Source organism: Cnephaeus nilssonii (assembly GCF_951640355.1).
Source record: "Cnephaeus nilssonii genome assembly, chromosome: 4".
Taxonomy (NCBI): Eukaryota; Metazoa; Chordata; class Mammalia; order Chiroptera; family Vespertilionidae; genus Cnephaeus; species Cnephaeus nilssonii.
The window spans coordinates 51,016,033-51,037,770 of NC_137075.1; the positions used below are offsets into that span (position 1 = coordinate 51,016,033).

Consider the following 21,738-nt stretch of genomic DNA (forward strand, 5'->3'; position numbering starts at 1 on the left):
TGTACCAGAGCATATGTCATAGTGTACGAGGCACACAAATATACCATTTACACATCCATTTATATAGATACCCAGATACTCAAGTATATGTACCTTCACTGAACCATACATGCTTTCATGTAGCTGTATTTATCTATGAAACAGTAATTCAAGGATGCAAATGCAGAAGAGAAAGCATGAGCTCACCATGTAAGTTTATGAGAGGAAAAGACTGAGTAGGTAGGAGGGTGAGTCAAGAGTCTGACAATTAAGGAAAGAGGTAGTCAAGACTCCTGAAGCCCAGGAGATCCATGACTCTATGCGATGACGTTTGCTTAAACCTATTCTGGGGACCAAGTTACACTCATTTTCAATTACTCCATGGGTATATGTCACACTAAAAACCAGCGTTTCGTAAACAGGCATATTAGGCACATAGAGTTGATGCATTGTCTTTGTTTAGGTTCACTCAAAGAGGCCACTTGGCCAAGGTAAGCTCCTGGCTTTTGCTTTGATGGGCTGTGTCAGCTGGCCCCTCTTCTAGTAGAGTGGTCTGGGCGGAATGAGGACAGGACTTTCTAGAAGGGAGAGTAAAAAGAAACAAGTACAAGGTAAAACAGGCGATACATTATTTAAGCTGCATGCTACTGCACCTATGCTGACTGGGATGCACCAATAAATAGCACAAAGGCAATAGCAGGAAGAGAAGGGACAGGTCTTGAGTGAGTAGAAGTAGAAGTTAGGTCGCACAAAGGTTAGCGTGTAGTCTTTGCAGTCAGATTGACCTAGGTTTAAATCTCAGCTTCCCCACTGAGCAGTTTGACTGGGACCACGTTCTTTAGCCTTCATGTGCCTCTGTTTCATGAATTAAAAGGAACCTGAGAAAGAACAGTTGTTCTGAGGATTAAATGAGATAATGAACATAAAACATTCAGCATAGCTTGGCACATAGTAGGCATTAAAATAATGAACTGGTGGGAGTTGTCTTTTTTAAAATCCCAAAGGAGAAAAACATTTGCGGTGCTAAAAATAAGCATTAAGCTTTCTGTAGAGCTCTTTAAAAAAAAAAAAATCTAACTGGCGTATAGGTCTTGAGAATGGTGGGAGTATCTTAGTCAAAAAAATGTCATCGAACATCCCACTGGTAAAATGAGTTTTCTCACAATCCCATTCTTTGTGACTGCGAATGTGGAATGCAGTCAAACTAGACAGGAATCCCACTCCGAGTTTGCTGACCACCAGCTGCATGGTGACATTTTCCCAAGATATTTGCTGGATTTTCTTTCTTCAGATAATGAGTCATTATTGTGAGATATTGTTTATTGTAAAACCCTTGTGTTCCTGCCATACATACCAAAACAAAAGGTCACTTTACAGGCACTTTATGTTATAGTCAAGAACAACAACAACAAAATAATACAATGCTGTGAAATGTCATACTGTATGTAGCATGGTGGACATTATTTTGCTGTGCCTTTTTTTAGATCGGCTTAAAATCTACATTAGGAACAAAGCAAGCAGGAGAACTTTGAGTTGGGCCCCATTTATGCAAAAGTTATATGCCTTTATATGCACAAATAATTTCTGAAAGAACAGACAGTAAACTTTGTAGAGATTATATCTAAGGTCAGGAATCTTTAACTTTTCATTATATACCCCTGTGCACTCTTGAGTTTAATTTTTAAACAATGAACATACAGTATTTGCAGAATAGTTTTCTAAGCCATATAAAAATGTATACAGAAATAACTTTACACTGCCAGATTAAAAGTAGGTCTCTGTGTTCTAGATATAATTTAGGGAGAAGGGATAAAAACTGTCTTTTGAAATTGTCTTTCAAGATAAAAGACAAACATAAAAGACAAACAGAGATAAGTGTGTGTGTGTGTTTGTGTGTGCGCGCGCGCACGCATGCACACATGCATGCATAACTACTTAGAATTCTATGGCAGTTACTTACAGCCTAATTCATGTTGAGAACAAGGAGATCTCATTACGGATTATCTCCAAACACCCCCAGGCTTACTCTCTACACCTGGGGTGTTGAACCCCAGCATTTTCACAAAAAGGAGGCAACTTAATGGAGTTCAATCCAGAAGAAGCTCTTCTGCCTCACAGGGACCACCTCCTGGTCCTATTTCTTCACTGAGTCAGGATAATGATTATAAGGGCTGTAGCTGTATCATAAGGGGAAATGGATCCCCTAACCCTGCAGTAGCTAAGTACTTTGCTTTTTATCCTGCAACCTCCCCCCAGCTCTTGGGCTATCATGATATGTCAGAAGGAGGAGCATCTGTTTCGGGTGATCCTGAGTCATCTAGCCATGATGCTGTCGATGGCTGGATGTAAAGAGCAGACCATGTCAATATTTGGGGAAATTTAATCTTTTTGGACCACAGTTGAGTGGATAATTGAAACTGCAGATGAGGGGGTACTGCCATATAAAACTGTAGCTTCAGTTACATAAGATCTCGCCTCACCTTCAGCTTCCTAGTGAAAGGTTAAAGCATGCCTGGATCTAGTTCTGTAGTCGATTCTCATTATTTGAAGAGTCCATCTGTATGAATTCACCTAGTTGCTAAAATTTATTTGTAACTTGAAAATCAACACTCCTGGTGTTCTTGTGGTCATTCATGGGCATGCGTGTGTCCATGAAGAGGATGCAAAATTTGAGTCACCAGGGCTCAGGTTTCCAGCTGAAGTTAAACAAAGTGACACAGATCCTTCTTGTTTCAACTCTCATACCATAAACAAGTGTGCTTTTTGAAATCAATTTAGTGCCATGTTTTTCATATTTTTGTGCTTTTCTTTGTGCTGATTTCATTGTTTAAAATGGCCCTCAAACACAGTACTGCTGTACTGTATAGTGTTTCTAGGTGCAAGATTATGTATTGATCAGTTGGCAAATTGAATACCGGGCTCTGTATTTCCCCAAGTTATTCTTAAAGAATAATTTAACAGATGCGTGTATTTGTTTCTTAGGACTGCTATAACAAATGATCACAAACGTGGTGGCTTACAACAACAGAAATTTATTCTCTCAGTTCTGGGGCCAGAAGTCTAAAATCAAGGTATTGGCAGGGCCACACTTTCTCCAAAAGCTTTAGGGGGTAGTTCTTCCTTGCCCTTCTCCAGCTTCCGGTGGCTCTTGGCATTTCTTGGAGTGTGGCAGCATAATTCCAATGTCTGTCTCTGTCTTCACACTGCCTTCATCTACCTGTGCTTCTGTGTCCAAATGCCCCTTTCCTTTCTCTTATAAAGACCAGTTTCTGGGGTTAGGGCCATTTTAAATTCAGGATGTTTTCATGTTGAGATCTTTACCTACAGTCATGCATTGCTTACTAATGGAGACATGTTCTGAGAAATGCATTGCTAGGCAATTTCATCATTATATGAACGTTATGGAGTGCACTTACAGAAACCTAAGTGGTATAGCCTACTATACACCTAGGCTATAGGGTATAGCCTGTTAATCCTAGGCTATAAAGCTATACAGCATGATACTGTACTGAACACTGTAGGCTATTATAACACAACTCTCACAGTCCAGGAGCCCTCGGGGGATGTCCAACTGATGGCTTAGGCCCGCTCTCCATGGGGAGCAGGCTCAAGCTGGCAGTCAGACATCCTTAGCGCTGCTGTGAGGTGGGAGAGGATCCTGCCACTGCGCTGCGCTCGCCAACTGTGAGCCCAGCTTCTGGCTGAGCGGCACTCTCCTTGTGGGAGCACACTGACAACCAGGGGGCAGCTCCTGCGTTAAGCATCTGCCCCCTGGTGGTCAGTGCAAGCTATAGCGACTGGTCATTCTGCCGTTCGGTTGATTTGCATATTAGCCTTTTATTATATAGGATGGTAAGTGTTTGTGTTTCTAAATAGAAAAGACACAGTAAAAATATGGTATGAAATATTAAAAAAAAATGACACATCTGTATAAGGCACTCACCATAAGGAGCTTGCAAGACTGGAAGTTGCTCTAGATGAGTGAGTGAGTGGTGAGTGGACATGAATGCCTAAATTACCATACACGACTGCATACTTTATAAACACTGTACACTTAGGCTATACCAAACGAAATTTTTCTTTCTTCAATAATGAATTAACCTGAGCTTACTGTAACTTTTTACTTTATAAACTTAAAAAAAATTTTAAATTTTCAGCTCTTTTGTAATAACACTGAGCTTAAAACACAAACACAGTGTACAGCTGGACAAAAATATAGTCTTTATTTATATCCTTATTCTATAAGGTTTTTTTTTTTTTTTTTTTTTTGCTAAGAACTAAGACACAAACACATATATTAGCCTAGGCCTACACAGAGTCGGGATCGTCAGTAACACTGTTTTCTGCTTCCACATCCTGTCCCACTGGAAGGCCATTAGCACGCAGGGACCGGCATCTGTGACGGCAGTGCTTCCTCTGGAGCACCTCCTGAGGGGCCCGCCGGAGCCTCTCCTGGAGGAGGTGTCACTCCTTTTAGAAATGTGTCCATGGTGGTGTGCTTGGTTTATTTTTTTCATCATACTCAGACGAAACAAACAATTACAGAACCAAATGGGGGAATAATAATAAGTGTAATGGCTATTTAAAAAGAAAAGAACATTATAAACTATATCTTAGTAAATTTGAAGACCTAGACCAAATATATATTTAAAACAAATAAAATGCGAAAATAGCATAAAATAAAGAACTCCTGAATAGATGAATTATCATCTTTGAAAGGTTGAGTAATCATTGGAAAAATTAAAATAGTAGCTTAAAAATCTATTTCTACAAAAACAAAACAAAACTTCCAGATCAAACAGCATTACAAGTTCTTCCAAAGGACAGATTATTCTCATCTAAAATAATAAAAGCGTAATATGCTAATTAGACAGGATGTCCTTCCAGACAAAGCCAGGGCTGCGAGGGAAGCCTGGTCCCGGATGCCAGAGGGAAGCCGGTGCCGGCAGCTGGGGGAAGGAAGGCCTACTCTTGTACAAATTTCATGCATCGGGCCTCTGGTATCATACATATTGTTCTAAAAAACAAAAATAGAGTGAAAGATGCCTACTTGATAATTAAAATGATTGAAGAGGAGAAAATTATAGGCCAGTTTCACTTAAAAACATAGATGGAAAACCTCTAAATAAAATGTTGGCAAATAAATCTAACATTAGCCCGGCAATTCAGTTTGAACATCAATTCACGGTTGAATTGCCAGTCAGGGAGTCAAGGCACATGCCTGGATTTCAGACTTGAACCCCAGTAGGGGGAGTGCAGAAGGCAGCTAATCAATCATTCTTTCTCATCATTGATGTTTCTCTCTCTCTCTCTCTCTCTCTCTCTCTCTCTCTCTCTCTCTCTCCCTCACCCTTCCTCTCTGAAATCAATAAAAATATATTTTTAAAAATAAATCTAACGTATTGAAAAAATATATAATCATCAGTGTGTTTATTCTAGAATGGAGGAATGAGTTAACAATAGAAGACCAATGAGTATAATTCACTACATGAATAAACTAAAAGAGAAATATCACATGTTCATTCTACCAGGTCCAGAAATATTTAATAAATACCATAACCTATTTATGATTTTAAAAAATCCTACACACCCCTTAGGAGACTAGAAATAGAAGGAAACTTTATTTAATAAGCTCACTCCCCCAAACTGATCATAAACCAAACAGAGAAACTCAAAATGCTTTTCTTTGAGAAAAGAATGCTGACTGTTATCACTACTGTTCCATGTGTTATTGGATATCCTGAGCAATGCAGTGAGATAAAACAAAGAAATAAGATGCATAGGGATGGAGGGAAATGCATAAAATAGAATTATTTTCTTGATAATAAGATTATCTATGTAGAAAATACAGATAAATCAACAGACCAACTATTGATAGAATATGATTCAGCAAGGCTGATAGGTGCAAAATTAGTATGTAAGTATCAATATCCTTTTTCTACTTCCAACAAAAACCAACTAGATGTTTTAGGAAGTAAGAGAGCATAAACTATAAAGATTTAGAAGTTAATATAACAAAGAATGCTCAAGATTGTTATAGAGAATAATTAAAAACTCTCTTAAATGACATACTACAAAGAGACTTAAATTGATCTCAAATTCAATGCAATTCCAATTAAAACTTTACAGGACTTTAAGTAACTTGAAAAACTGATTCCAAAACTGATATAAAAAAAAGAAGGTACATGAATACAAAAATAATTTTCAAAATGAGCAACAAATTGGGTAGAAAACTTCTCTTGTGATTAAGACACCACTCACCTCAGTAACAAAAACACCAGGGGCCATTGATGAAAGAACAAAGAGAATACTTAAGCCGCTTAGGGAAAGGAGAAATATACCCCTTGCATACGTAGAAAGTTGGTAGTTGAGAAAGGTGCCATCGCATATCAGTAGGAATAATAATTTAGTAGATGGTTACTGAGAAAATTACTTTATTACACACAAAAAAATAAAGTTTGATTCTTACCTCAAATTGTACACCAAAATAAACTCCAAATAAAGAACTAAATAAAAAGAACATTTTTTGTGGTAATTGCATAAGAGAAGACTTCTTAAACAAGATCCAAGAAAGTATGAATGGTGAGGGAAATGAATAGATTTAACATAAAAATGAAAGATTTCTGCTCAATGAAGAAAACTAGAGACAATGCTTCAGAGAATATTTGCAAGTCTAAAACAAAACAAATAAGGAGTTAATAGCTACAATATACAATGACGTCCCACAAACCAGCAAAAATAGGCAGGCAGTAAGTGATTGTGAAGAATACATAGTCCAAAGAAAGGGAACCCTGAATGGCTAATAAGTATATGAAGAGATGGTCACAGTAACTGGTAATCACAAACATGTCTAAGTGAAAGTTAACAGTAAAGTACCACTTTAGAAACTCAGATAGTGTCAAGGGTTGTCACGTATAGGCAAACATTGGAACTCTTGTGTTGGAACATAAATGGTACATTATTGTGTGAGTAATCTCATAGAACTTGGTAAAATTAAGTATTGTACCCTCCCCAAGACCACTATTTCCAGATACACACCCCTAAATAATTTTTGCACACATCTATAAGGAGATAGGTACAAAATGTTCATCCTAGAATTACTTACTGTAGGAAGGAGCTAGAAGGGACACAGACGTGCACCACTGGAGAAATGAATTGGTAAACTGTGGCATATGTATGAGACAGGAGAGACAACACAGTCAGGAATAATGAACTAGATTTAAAAATAACACATAAAAGATTTAAAAAGGAAAGGAAATTTGCGTCATTATGGAAATTAAAAATAGACATGAATATTTTTTTTTCAAGATACACATATATCGCCCGGCTGGTGTGGCTCAGTGGTTGAGTGTCAACCCAGGAACCGAGAGGTTGCCCGTTCAATTCCTGGCCAGCACACATGCCTCAGTTGTGGGCTCGATCTCCCGTAGAGGGTGTGTAGGAGGCAGCCAATCAACGATATTCCTCTCTCATCATTGTTTCTCTCTATTCCTCTCCCGTCTTCTCTCTCTAAAAATCAATAAAAACGTATTTTAAAAAAGATATACACATATCTACACATAGGAAAAATAAACTGAAAAAAACCAACAAAACATGTCAGTGTGCCATATGCCAAGGATTACGATGCTCTCAATTTTGAATACCGAGGCTAAAAAGATCACTCAACTAAGGGGAGCCCAGAGCCCAGAGCCCAGAGAGGTTCAGTGACAGGTTCTCAATTCATGGCCAACTAGAATGCAGGTTTCCTGTGACCTAGATCTTAGCACTTTACCACACTTCTCTCCTCTGGGAAGCTGCCAAAGACGTCTTGAAGATGCCAACCTCTGCCCTGTATCCCATCGTCAGAAGCAGCATCCACTTGTGAGTTGTTTCCTGATTTTTATTATGGAAAATGACCACTATAATTCTAAGGTATGGTGACCCGATCCATAAATTTAATTATTTTACTTGCTTCATGCGCACTTAACCACATAAGCAAATGGGTACTTTTAGATAAAACATGATAATTTCAGGATAAGGCACATTGGTCCTCTGTCAGTTTGAGATTACTCAAAATGTAAACCCTTGTTATAGTATGGTTTATATTTGGACTTGTTCCTTGGAGACAAATCCAAACATTTTGTGAATTCATGATTTTGGTGACATTAAATCCAGCTATATTGAAGTTCCAAGATAAGCTGAAAGGGCTTTGTATATATAACAAATCCATTCTTCATAAACACTAGACAGGTTTGACAGCTTTAAAAAAACGACTTTATTGAATATATTGGGGTGACATTGATAATAAAATTATATAGGTTTAAAGTGTACAACACTATAAGGCATCATCTGCATATTGTATTGTGTGTTTACCACCCCAAGTCAAGTCTCCCTCCATTACCATTTATCCCCCTACACTCTCTTTTACCTTCCCCTAACCTCCTTTCCCTTTGGTAATCACCATACTGATGTCTGTGCCTGAGTTGTTGGTTGTTTTTTTTTCTTAATCCCTTTACCATTTTCATTCAGCCCTGCAACCCCCCTCCCATCTGACAGCTGTCAGTCTGTTCTCTATCTATGAGAATATTTCTATTTTGTTAGTTTATTTTGTTCATTAGATTCCACATATGAGTGAAATCATATGGTACTTGTCTTTCTTTCTCTGACTGGCTTATTGCACTTAGCATAATGCTCTATAGGTCCATCCGTGCTGTCACAGAAGGTAGGATTTCCTTCTTTTTAAAGGCTAAGTAGTATTCCATTGCGTAAATGTACCACAGCTTTTTTATCCACTCATCTACTGATGGACACTTGGGCTGTTTCCAAATTTGAAACATAAAGCTACAATGAACGTACAGATGCATATATTCTTTCAGGTTTCTTCAGTTTTATTCCCAGATGTGGAATTGCTGGGTCAGAAGGCAGTTCCATTTTTAATTTTTTGAGGTAATTCCATAATGCTTTCCATATGGCTGTACCAATCTGCATTTCCACCAATAGTGCACGAGGGTTCCCTTTTCTCCACAGCCTCACCAATGCTTGTTGTCTGTTGATTTATTGATGGTGCCATTCTGACAGGTGAGAGGTGATATCTCACTGTGGTTTTAATTTGCATCTCTCTGATGATTAGTGACATTGAACATATTTTCATATGTTCATTGGCCATCTGTATGTCCACTTTGGACAATGGTTGGCAAACTCATTAGTCAACAGAGTGGCAAACCGCAGCTCGCGAGCCTCATATGGCTTGCGAGCCGCAGTTTGCCGACCACTGACTTTGGAGACCTGTCTATTCAGGACCTTTGCCATTTTTTAAATTGGATTATTTTTGGTGTTGACTTTTATAATGCTTTATAACTTTTTAATATTAATGCTTAATCAGATGTATCATTGGTAAACATGTTCTCCCATTCAGTGGATTGTCTTTTAATTTTGTTGAAGGTTCCCTTACCTGTGCAAAAACTTTTTAGTTTGATGTAGTCCTATTTATTTTTTTCTTTTGTTTCCCTTGCCTGGGGTGGTATATCAGACAAAATATTGCTATGAGAAATGTCCAAGGTTTTACTGTTTCCTTTCAGGAGTTTCATAGTTTTGAGTCTAACATTTAAGTCTTTAATTCATTTTGAGTTTATGTTTATGTATGGTGTAAGTTGGTGGTCTAGTTTTATTTTTTTGCACATATCTGTCCAACTTTTCCAACACCATTATTAGACTACCTTTATCTCATTGTATGTTTTTGCCATCATTGTCAAATATTAAATGACCATAGCTACGTGGTTTATTTTTGGGTTCTCTGTTCTGTTTTATTGATCTATGTGTTTTTATGCCAGTATCATGCTGTTTTGATTACTATGGCCTTGTAGTATAGTTTGATATCAGGTAGCATGCTTCCACCAACTTTGTGTCCTGCTACTTTGTGTTTGTTAATCCTCACCCGAGGATATTTTTCCGTTGATTTTTACAGAGTGGGAGGGGGGAAGACAGAAACATGGATATGAGAGAGACACATCTATTGGTTGCCTCTCTCATGAGTCCCTCCCACTCCCACTCCCCACCCCCTCACAGGGAATCTGCAACTGAGGCACGTGCCCTTGCCCAGAATTGAACTGAACCCAGGATCCTTGTCTGCGGACTGACACTCTTATCCAGAGCCAAACCGGCTAGGGCTGTATCCTGCTACTGTACTGAATTCATTTATCTAGTGGTTTTTTTCAGCAGATTCTTAAGTGTTCTCTATGTAGTATTATCTTATCTGCAAAAAATGACACATACTCCTTTCCAATTTGGATGCCTTCTATTTCTTCTTGTCAGATTGCTGTAGGACTTCTAGTACTATGCTGAATGAATGGTGAAAGCATACATCCCTGTCTTATTCCTGATCTTAAGGGTAACGCTTGTAGTTTTTTGCCCATTGTGTATAGGTTTGTCAAGTAAAGCCTTTATTACATAAAATTCACCTGTGAAGCCATCAGTCCAGGACTTTTGTTGTTGGGAGTTTAAATTACTGCTTTGATTTCATTAGTTGTAATCTGTCTGTCCAGATTCTCTGATCCTTCCTGATTCAGTTTTGGAAGATTGTCTGCTTCTAGGAATTTATTTCTTCCAGTGTCCAATTTATTGCATATAGTTGTTCATATTATTTTTTTAATAATCCTTTGTATTGCTTTTGGTGTCAGTTGTTACATGTCTTTTATTCGAGTCCTCTTTTTTCTTTTTAAGAGAGGGAGGGGGAGAGAAAAACATTTATTTGTTCTACTTATTTATGCATTCATTAGTTGATTCTTGTATGTGCCCTGACCAGGAATCAAAGCCACAACCTTGCTGTATGAGCTACCTGGGCCTCTCTTTTATTCTTGATGACTCGGGATAAAGATTTGCTTGATAGCTTTTGTAGGGATATAAAGAAGTTAGGTAAAGCCCTGGACAGTACATGATTTCATAGTAATGGACATCAAAGAAAACATTTTAATTAAAAAAAATATATATTTTTATTGATTTCAGGGAGAGGGAGGGAGAGATTGAAACATCAATGATGAGAAAGAATCATTGATTGGCTGCCTCCTGCATGGAAAGGGGGAAAATGGGTTTTAACATACTTTATGGGACACTTTGTAGAAGGCTTTTTTTTTTTTTTTCAAATTAATGTCTGGAGTTAAGGGATGCTGTTTCAAAACTTCCTGTTACCCTACTTAACATTTGGAAAATATAAAAAAGGATGGATTTAAAAATAGTCTTCAATATATGAGAAATGTGACTAAGAAGTTCCTCATAGTCCAATGGAAGAGCTGTAACATCCCCATCTCTCCAATGAAAATGCTCATTAGTATCTCCAAAGACTTTTATCTTGTTAAACCCTAGGGCTCTTCTCTGCCTTCAAGTTAAACCTAGTTTCTGTGACACTACTGTTTAGTTTCAAGTTCATAGTCCCCTTGTTTCTTTTGCTCATTCTGCCTTTTTCTGCTAAAAATGTTTTCCCAGTCTTCCCATTTCACCTAGTGATAGCACCCTACATTATTCAGTAGGAAACCATCCTTTCTCCTTAAAACCCTCTATTCCAATTCATAAGCGAATCCTGCAGTCCTATCACGGTTCTGTGCACTCCTTTCCAAATCCTAGTCTGAAAGCCGCTATCACCTTTTATTCCAACCTTTGCAAAGAGCTTCTGTTGGCCTCCCTGGTCATGCTATTGCCCCATATAATCATTTCTCCACACAACATTCAGAACCATCTTTTTAAAACGGCATATCAGAATTTAAATTTCCAATGGTATCCCATTGTATTTAGAAAAAAAATCTCATCTCAAACTATAAACTATCCATTCTCTGGTCCCTGACCACCTCTTATCTGGTCTTACATCACTCTGCCTTGCTTGAATTTGATATACCCATCCAATTTCAGAGACTTAAACTCTGCCTGGCCTGCACTTCCCTTAGATTTGCATGGGCAGCTCTTTTTCTTCATCCACTTGTTAAGTCAACTTTCACACCCTCGGCAATGCCTCCCTACCTTCACTTATTATTTGCTAGATTTTCCTCCATCTGAAATTATTTTATTCATCTGCTTCTCCCCATAGAATTAAGCTCTTTGAGCACAGGAATAATTTGTTCCTTATGGTATCCTTCAACCTTAGCACATGGTAGGCAAACTAAATCTCTCTTAAATAAACTTTTGTATACATAAATTCACAAGTGGTTTCTAAGATATTGCAGCTCTTTAAGGCACAATCATGGGGATCTTCCTTTACTTCTTTGCTTTGCTTAATTTCCTGTTTAGAAATGTTTCATACTGGAGTAATTCTTGAGACATTTGTTTGCAACATGACTTGTTCTACGACAGAGATTAAACAGGGTTTAGGAGTGGGCAACTCCTCCATGAATGCTTCAAAGCAGAACAGGATAATCTTAAAAGTGAACAAACCCCGATTTTCAATCCAAATGAACAAAATGTTCAGTACTGTTTCTGAGAAACATTTTAAAAACATTCAAAAACTATTTTAAGTATACATTATTGAATCTCTTATATATAATCAAATATATAAAGTGTACTGTCTAAAGTCACTGTGCCGGCCTTGTGCTAACTGAAACTAGTGTTTACACAGTAAATATCTGAGGTAGTCTATAAAATTTTTATTACTGATCAAGAATGTGTACTTCAGTAAAAAATCCTCAAGTACCTAAGTCTTAAAGCATCTTGTGACTCATCCTGTACACATCAGCCGATTCTCAAATAGTAACTTGTGGGACTTCCAATTTCAGGCAGACAGACATCCCCTCCCTGTCATGCTCCTAGTCACCTGCTTTTTACACCTAGTGTGCAATCAAGAAATTTGTCATATTTATTACTAGTAAGCTAGTATTTTTCGTGAGATAGAGAAAATTGAGAAAACTCATAATGCAACTATGTAATAAGTTGCAAAATAAAACAATCTTGTGTTTTCTATTGCTCCATTTCTTGGTGGACATACAAATAAAAACTTTTAAAACAAAAATTAGATATTCAACACAGCATTAATATGCTAAAACAGTAACTAAGCATGTAAAAACTTTTCACAACTTCATGGGATGATTAAAACTTCAAGATTACTTTTTTAAACCTGTAAACTCACATAAGATGAATAATGTCCAATAAAACAGGCAAGCTACCTTTAATGCCCTACTATTTGATGGTATAAGATTGATTTTTAATTATTACAGTTTTTAAAACCTTCAAACGGCAGCCCTGGCCAGTGGTGCTACATCATTAGTGTTGGCCTGTGCAGCAAAGGGTCTCAGGTTTGATTCCTGGCCCCAGTTGGGGATTATGCTGCGGGAGGCAACCAATCAATGCGTCTCTCATTGATGTTCCTCTCTCCCCTGCCCCTTCTCTAAAAAATCAATGAAAAAAATGTCCTCGTGTGAGGATTAACAAAAAATAAGATAAAAAATCCTGAAATGGCATTACTATTGTAACTTGATGTGAAATTCCAAAAGCTAAACTTTCTCAAATCTTATCTAGTGATTCAAGTATACAAAATTTTTGAACTGGCTAATCCATGCCATTAAGGGCACATCATAGCTAGAAGAAACATAGCAAAATTTAATAATCTTGAGTTAAAAAGAACCATTGATATGCTTACATTATAAAAGTTAAGAATATCTGATGTCTACATTAAGGAAGTTCTTACCAATTATTTCTACTTATAATTTTATCAAAACATATATAGGATGCTTCCAGGGTGAGGGTGTAGGGATGGGGACACCTGATGCAAAAAAAAACACACAACCCCACAGCCCTAGCCTGTTTGCCTCAGTGGACAGAGCATCAGCCTATGGACTGAAAGGTCCCTGGTTTGATTTCAGTCAAGGGCACATGCCCAGGTTTGGGCTTGATCCCCAGACCCCCAGTAGGGGCCATGCAGGAGGCAGCCAATCAATGATTCTCTCTCATCACTGATGTTTCTCTTTCTCCCTCTCTCTTCCTCTCTGAAATCAATAAAAATCTATTAAAACAAAGAAACAAAAACAAACAAACAAAAATAAGTGAAACCTCCAAAAAAAGAGAGAAAAATTGATTTTGGTCATATGTAGAGAGTGCCTGGGAAAGGCCCCTGAGCTGATTGTTCTCTGAATCCAGCGGCGCCTGGCAGTCATGCCCTGAAAATACACCTTGCCAGAGGCAGGTGTGTTGTCAGTCTGACCTTTAGCTCAGGCGCCAGGGGTTGGATTTCATTATCTAAACCCAGCCAGGCACCAGGAACCAACACAATTATCTGGGCCCACCCAGAAGTGACAATTACAAAGAAGCCACAAGAATGCACATATTTTCTTTATCTTAAACTTTAGTAAAACTTCCTGGTATCTTATTGTATAAAACAAACTCGCTGTATTGGCTCTGGGTCCCTGTCTCTCCATCAGAGGACAGCTGTCCCACCCGGCCCCAACTTTCCCTACTGTCTCTGTGTCTATTTCATTTTCTCAATCCCCCGTCGCCCCTACTCAGGCCTCCTGTCCGCTCTCTAGCTGTGCTGGTCTCGGAAAAGAGAGAAATATTTATAGTCATACAAATACCTTGGGCTTCAAGTTCTGAGGCCTTATTCTAAGTACCTAGACAGTATTCATTGACACTTCAAAACAAAATAGTTAAAGACTTAATTATATTAGATGTGAGATCAAAGGCCTATAAGTTTCACTTTAAAGACCTAAATTAAATGAAAACTTTGCAGGTTTATTTAAATTAGTATTTTTTTTACAAAGCAGCTTTGGTAATAAATGGCTAAAGTATTTCTGAGTCCCTTAAAAAAGAGGACTCCATTAGGCAAATACCTTGTTATCCTATGGACTAAACTGACTACATTCTGTCCCAACATAATCTGCTGTATATGCTTATTAGACACCCTTAACCTCATCACTACCTCAAAACTAGTGTACTTACCTGTTTCCTGAATAATCATAAAGATTATTGGTTAAAAAAGAAAATGTCTTTAAAAATTCTTACCATCATGGATATTTTATTTTAATCCTCACTTGAGGATGTTTTCATTCATTTCTAGAGAGAGGAAGGAAAAGAAAGAAAAACATCTATGTGAGAACATCGGTTGCCTCTTGTACATGCCCCAATAAGGGATTGAACCTGCAACCTAGGTATGTGCCATGACCCGAAATCAAACCCACAACCTTTTGGTGTGCGGGATGATGCTCCAACCGAGCCTCTCGGCCAGGGTCCATCATGGATAATGAAAGCAATACTTATTACATAGACCATCATCTTTTTAAAAAAGAAGTTATGCTACATTCAGATGTGGAGGAAAAATATTTAATTAACAATTTAAAAATCAAAGTAAGAGCTAGGATGAATAATGGAAATCCAGATTTTATAACAGATAGCATGTATGTGTGGCACCCGAAGTATGCTGTGAAGGGAGTTTATCCAGGTTTAGGGATTAAAAAGAAAAAGGAGATAAACACATTACAATCTGATGTAAGCTACTTGTTCCTTCAGTTTTCACAAAAGGAAAAGACTTATGCCAATTTTTTTACTTCTCTTCAATTTAGTTATGCAATCTCTTAAGATTTCAACTCTACAAGATTTGATGCACAAGAACATAGAAAATGTTTGAAGGGAAAAATAAATTGTTAGTCAGACTGTTAAGATATTATAAAAAACCTGTATTCTAGAACAAATGTGGCAAATGATTTAAAAAAAAGATTAAGCCTCTATCTAGGGAATATTAAAGCCTATGTGATTCATACAATCACATTAAAGATTATGATGTAACTTTGGATATTGTTATACATTTAGCCAGTTTCCTGAAGAATAACAAGTGCATGATTTCCCTCTAGAAACAGGAAAATGCACCACTGAACACAGCAAAGATATCACAGGGGGACTGGGCATTGTAAGAGTTAGAAAGTAAGGGTTAAATCATATCATTCTAATCTTTTGAATTCTAATTCCATCAACTCAGAGTAAATAGGGCTTTCCCTCCCAGAGTTATCACATACATATGTGAATACAGGCACAGAAACTTGTCATGTTTATTTGGGTAACAAACGGTCTCCAAATTATATTGAAAAATAAATCCTAATAATCACTTCTGTGAAAAAATTTTAGCACACTTTTCACAAATTTATGTAAAAGAGAAGAAAATACACATAATTTATATCTTAAACTTTTTTATTCCCTACCAGAGACATTTTGTCCTGTTTTCTTCGTTTTCTACAATTTCCAACTTGCACCTGTATTTAATACTGCTTTAATCTGCTGAAGACATTAACTGATTGCTTTCCTAAATCTAAGGATTATATAGTTTTAGTATAAATATATATCACATATTTTCGTAAAATTTTGACAAAACCGAATAAGCATGCCTTGTTTTAAGTCCATGCTCCTTCCACTGTTTATAAAATCTGATTTAATGATCAAAAATTCTTGGTTGTCATTCTTCAGTTACAACAAACAGTCTTCCTCCTGAACTGCCACTCACTTCTTTTAACATAATAACAAGCAATAGAAAAACCAAAGAAATTATCTTAATCTTACTTCTTCCTTTTGATACTATAAAATAATGTGAACTTTTTTTTTTTAAAAAAAGAAACAAATAAATCCAAATCTCAATACATTCAAATGAGCTGCGAATCCTTTAAGGTAGACACCTTGGAAGGCCACAGTTCATTCTCTTAACTATGTTACCACTGCTCAAGATACCTATAAAACTCTTTTGGGATTGCCTCCAAAGCCAGTTAGTTGCATACTTTCTAAGATTACCTCAAAGGTTGATTTAATTTTTAGAAACGGTCAAAAGTTATTCAGTGCCAAATAATGGTAACTATAAGACATTTAATCTTGGTAGTACTTTAAAAACAAACAAACAAACAAACAAACAAACAAAGTGTAATAGCTTGTGTGACTTAAATTAGCTATGAATGCAATTCTAAAAGAGCAAAATTCAAGACTTTGAGCAATGGTAAATAGCTGGAATTAGGAAATAATTTTCCAGTATGATCACTATGCAGAGTAACATTCATTTAGCTGTCTATGTTCTGGCATATTTGTTTAAAGTGAACATTCTGAGAGTTAGAACTTATTCTTTGAAAAAGGAATATCATTCTTAAAAAAAAAAAGAATTTTATTCCTTTAAAGCATCACTGTTAAAGTAAGTACTATGCAAATGTTTTGTTAGAAACTAGTTCTACTTACTTTCTCAATAGACTTACTTTAAAAACTTGAAAGCAAACAACTAACTTATTTGCTCTCAGGCTTTTAAAAATTGTTAACTGATGATAAAATTTGAAATTTCTAAGGTACTAATAACCAAAACAAAAACCCCAAGTGTAATAAAAACATCAAGAACCAAACTACAATTTCTGAGCTGCACTGTTTATTTTGCTGCTTGAAACCTAAGTGACAGTATGCCACTATAATTATGGGGTTTCATCTAAACCTTTACTACACTGCAGGTACAGAAATATACGGACACATTTTTGGAGAATTGACATTTTGCAAAATGCAGCAAACATTTTAATTTATACATGAGAAAAGGAAGTGTTCAAAAGGGTATGCATTTCAAGTTATTGCAGGTTATTTGTGAGAGAATTTCTGTAGGTAAAACATGTTTAAATTTAACCAACAGTAGCATGTCAGTGTATTTAAAATCATGACAAAAATCTTCTCTCTGGTCATGTTGCCCATGACAAATTACTATGATGTTGTATGTTTAGGGCAAGATGTCAATACAGCATAAATCCCATGGCATTTTGGTTTTCTTCTGGAGATTAAAGCTGTTTTTCTTGGGATAAATGCAGCAGCAAAACACAAACCAGTTGATCAAAAAAAGCACTTCTGCCATAACTCCAATAATTTTCAGGACACATCAACCGACAGTAGTTTTGCCATTCCCAGTTCTTAAGAATTACATCTCTGCACTGTTGCCTTAAGTATGTCTGTAAAAGCTTGTTCTTTGTTAAGCCAGTTTACTGACTACAGCCTGGTTGAGAGAATTTAGTTGGTTGGTCCATTTATCTAGTGCAGTATATCGGGCACCACCCCTCTTCTGATGATCCAGTTCAAGGAGTTGGTTGACTTGATCAATTCGGCCATGAATAGTGCTGGAAATAAATGAAAGAAGACACGTCTACAAGCTATTTTCACTAAGCATATCTTCTAGACCCGTGGTCAGCAAACTGCGGCTCGCGAGCCACATGCGGCTCTTTGACCCCTTGAGTGTGGCTCTTCCACAAAATACCACGGCCTGTGCGAGTCTATTTTGAAGAAGTGGTGTTAGAAGAAGTTTAAGTTTAAAAAATTTGGCTCTCAAAAAAAATTTCAATCGTTGTATTGTTGATATTGGGCTCTGTTGACTAATGAGTTTGCCGACCTCTGTTCTAGACTAATATTTCATAAATACCCACAATATCAATAAATGCAAAAAGCCCTACCCCACTGCTAGCTACATTATAAATGATTGAGTTCAGGATTAATTATAATATTCATTGCCTTATTTAAACTCCAGACAGAAACCATACCTGTTATCAATTTCACTGAAAGAACCAACAGGTATAGACTTATCCAATTAATTAAGAAAAAACATAACTTGTGAAGCTTTAAATAACATACTGCTTTTAAAAAATATAATTTCAAAATTATTATATATCATACCTTGTACAAAAAAAAATACTAACCATTAAATAATTCTTTAACTATACATAAGCCATATACTGAATGAAAAATCTTTCTGAAAAGGCATTTAGAACTTTTTCAGAGATCATGTGCTTTATATCCTCATTCATTTATTTTTAAAAAATCACACTTACATATATCTCTTTTAGCAAAAAGTCATAACCAGAGGGTGTTTTTTTATGAAAAATCAAGAATTTATCTGCTACTACCTTTGCCATCATCATTCAAACTTCATGGTCCTAAACATTTTGTGATAAAAATAGCCAAATACTTACTTATCCAATATGCACTGCACCAGCAAGCTCTCCACATCAGCTACATCTATGTTTAACTCCTAAGACAAAAGAATCATTATAATTCTACTAATTAACTTTTTAAAAAAGTCACGATTTTATATAAACTATCATTCTGATTTTAAATTCATTTCTACCACTTAAAGAAAAATTAGTGAAGAGAAAATTTATAACAAATTTCATTATCACTTCAAAATACTTCTGAGAGCACAGGTATGATAAAATTTAACTTTGTAACTTTTAAAATACATTCTTACCACAATTTTATTATGGTTGGGGTTAACTCTTCATCAATTATATATTTTAGCCACTACCCTCTCTTCTGTAATTTTCTCTGAGGCTGAGAGAATCTTTAAAAAGAAATTTAATGATTCTTATTTCTCTTTTCTGTTAACTCAATTTACACCAAGAAAACACAGAAAAATTCACATTAAAAGTAAAGCTTTTTTTTTTTTAAAAAAAGTAAAGCTTTTAAGTTATGCTGTATTTAAGAAACATAATACTACAAAATGTTACTAAGTTAGACTCTTTTAAATGAAAAACAGGCATAAATATTAAAATCCATGAATATAAATACCTTAGAAATAAAAGGAATATGTATTCTTGTGTAAGGCTTAATTAATTTTATGAGGACTTGTGTTCTGATGTTTCGCAAAAGCTCTGAAAAGACAAAATTAAGATAATACATTTGCATTTAAGTTTGTATATCTTTATGAATCATCATGTAATTCTTCAGTCTGGCAAGGATATAAGGTATTTGGATCTAAAAATATTTGGGTCCAACAGATGCACAGTATGATTAGGGGCTTCTCCCATAATTTTTTGTTATTACCTCCCTAATTTTGCTCATGTATGACATTACCTAAAATATCCCCCTGCCTTCTCAATTCTCCACTACTCATCATTTCCTCTGTAGTTAACATCTTTCAAGAAGATATGATTTGCACCAGCCAAGTTCCTTATTTTATGCTCTCTTATAAAACTTAGACTATTACATTTTATTAGAGGCCCAATGCATGAATTTGTGCACAGGTGGAGTCCGGCCAGCCTGCCCTAATAGACCCCCTACCCCCACTCTGATCGGGGGCAGGCCCAGGGGAGGGGCTGTGGGTGGTTGGCCGGCCAGCCCCTGGTTGAACCCCCCCGTGGAGGGGACAATTTGCATATTAGCCTTTTATTATATAGGAGGATACAACGATTTTATAACTTTCCCCAGTTTCTTCATGTACAAGTGCCTTCTTCAAAAATACCAGATTGGAGTTCATGCACAAGGCTTCTATTGTTCTATTTCCACAAAGTACAGTATAATTCTAGGTTCATATAAGAACTTTAAAAATGTTTGTTGAATGAAAGGGAAAGGAAGGTGGGGAACAAAAAAACATTACTTCTAAAGTATCCTTTGGATTTTCTTAATACATCTGCAATTTTATTTTTCCAAATGGTTATTTAAAAAAACCCCCAATAGCTCCATAACAGGTGGGAATACTGGAGGTATTAAAAGAGGCCCCAGAACAAAGGAATGATTTCTGTCTTTGTGAATCCAACAGAACTTATTAAAAATCTCACAACACTTGCCCAGCCAGCGTGGCTCAGTGGTTGAATGTTGAACTATGAACCTGGAGGTCACAGTTTGATTCTAGGTCAGGGCACATGCTTGGGTTGCAGGCTTGATCTCAATATGGGGTGTGCAGGAGGCAGCCAATCAATGATTCTCTCTCATCATAGATGTTTCTCTCTCTCTCTCCCTCTCCCTTCCTCTCTGAAATCAATAAAAATATATTAAAAAAAAATCTCACACACTTACTTTTAAAATGTTAACCTTTCAAAATAAATGCATCTCAGCATTATCTATAGTGGGCTATTTTCAAAGCTTTTGCTACTTGTTAAAAATAAATTCCAGCCCACCCAGCGTGGCTCAATGGTTGAACATCGACCTTGAACCAGGAGGTCACGGTTTGATTCCCAGTCAGAGCGTAAGCCCACCCGGGCTGGATCCCTAGTGTGGGGCATGCAGGAGGCAGCCAATCAATGATTCTCCTTTCATCACTGATGTTTCTATCTCTCTCTCTCTCTCCCTCTTCCTTACTCTCTGAAGTCAATAAAAATATATTTAAAAAATAAATTCTAAAAATTAATTTAAACCTAAGCATCAGTAAAAAAAACATGCAACAATATTTACATTAGAATAAAAAGGGAAAAGGGACAGCCAATGATGTCCATTCTTATATGAAATGGACATTATATAAGAACTTGATTATGTTAATATGAAACTGGCTGTGATTTCTTTAAAACATCTTTTTAATTTTAGGGAGTATTCTATTCCATGACAACATTTAGAAATATTGCTACACTTTGCAATAAACAGAAGACAAACAGCTTAAGTCTATTCAGCTCCACTAAGATGCACTCTTAAGACAGTGACAAAGAAAGTAACAGAATTCCAGTAGCCAAAAGAATATACCTTCAATGTGTTCCCTAATGAAAGGATCATCCATGATGTTGCTGTGATTTGTTTTCAGAATCTTTTCAAATTCAGTGATATCATTATTCTGATAGGCACTAACAGAAAAAGAAAAGTATATATTTTGTCAAACATGAAGAAGTCATGTATTAAATCAGAAAACCCAAGAGCCCGTGTCTCAATTTTTATATGCAAAAACCTAAATTATATTATAGTTTCTGTCATGGGAATCGGAGTTAAAAACACACACATTCTACTGCAACTAAAATGAATTTTCTTTTTAATGCTTTCGGTTTTATAAAATAAAAATTAAATAATTTTTTTGTTATATATTTACATATAGCTAATTTAAATCTTCTCACAATGTAGTTG

The 21,738-nt window shown here is 36.3% G+C and overlaps 1 protein-coding gene across 2 annotated transcripts in view; it reads right to left on the reverse strand.

Annotated features, from left to right (window-relative positions):
- Positions 1–13,668: 13,668 nt before the first annotated feature.
- The window catches only part of COPS2 (COP9 signalosome subunit 2), a 34,830-nt gene continuing 26,760 nt past the window's right edge, over positions 13,669–21,738 (reverse strand). For both annotated transcript variants that reach the window (XM_079769747.1, XM_079769746.1), the window contains exons 10-13: positions 21,367–21,464; positions 19,483–19,565; positions 18,888–18,946; positions 13,669–18,041 (exon numbers count right to left, since the gene is read on the reverse strand). In XM_079769747.1, coding sequence (XP_079625873.1) covers positions 17,897–18,041; positions 18,888–18,946; positions 19,483–19,565; positions 21,367–21,464 — 385 coding nt within the window. In that variant the 3' untranslated portion in view covers positions 13,669–17,896. The remainder of the gene's footprint in view (positions 18,042–18,887; positions 18,947–19,482; positions 19,566–21,366; positions 21,465–21,738) is intronic.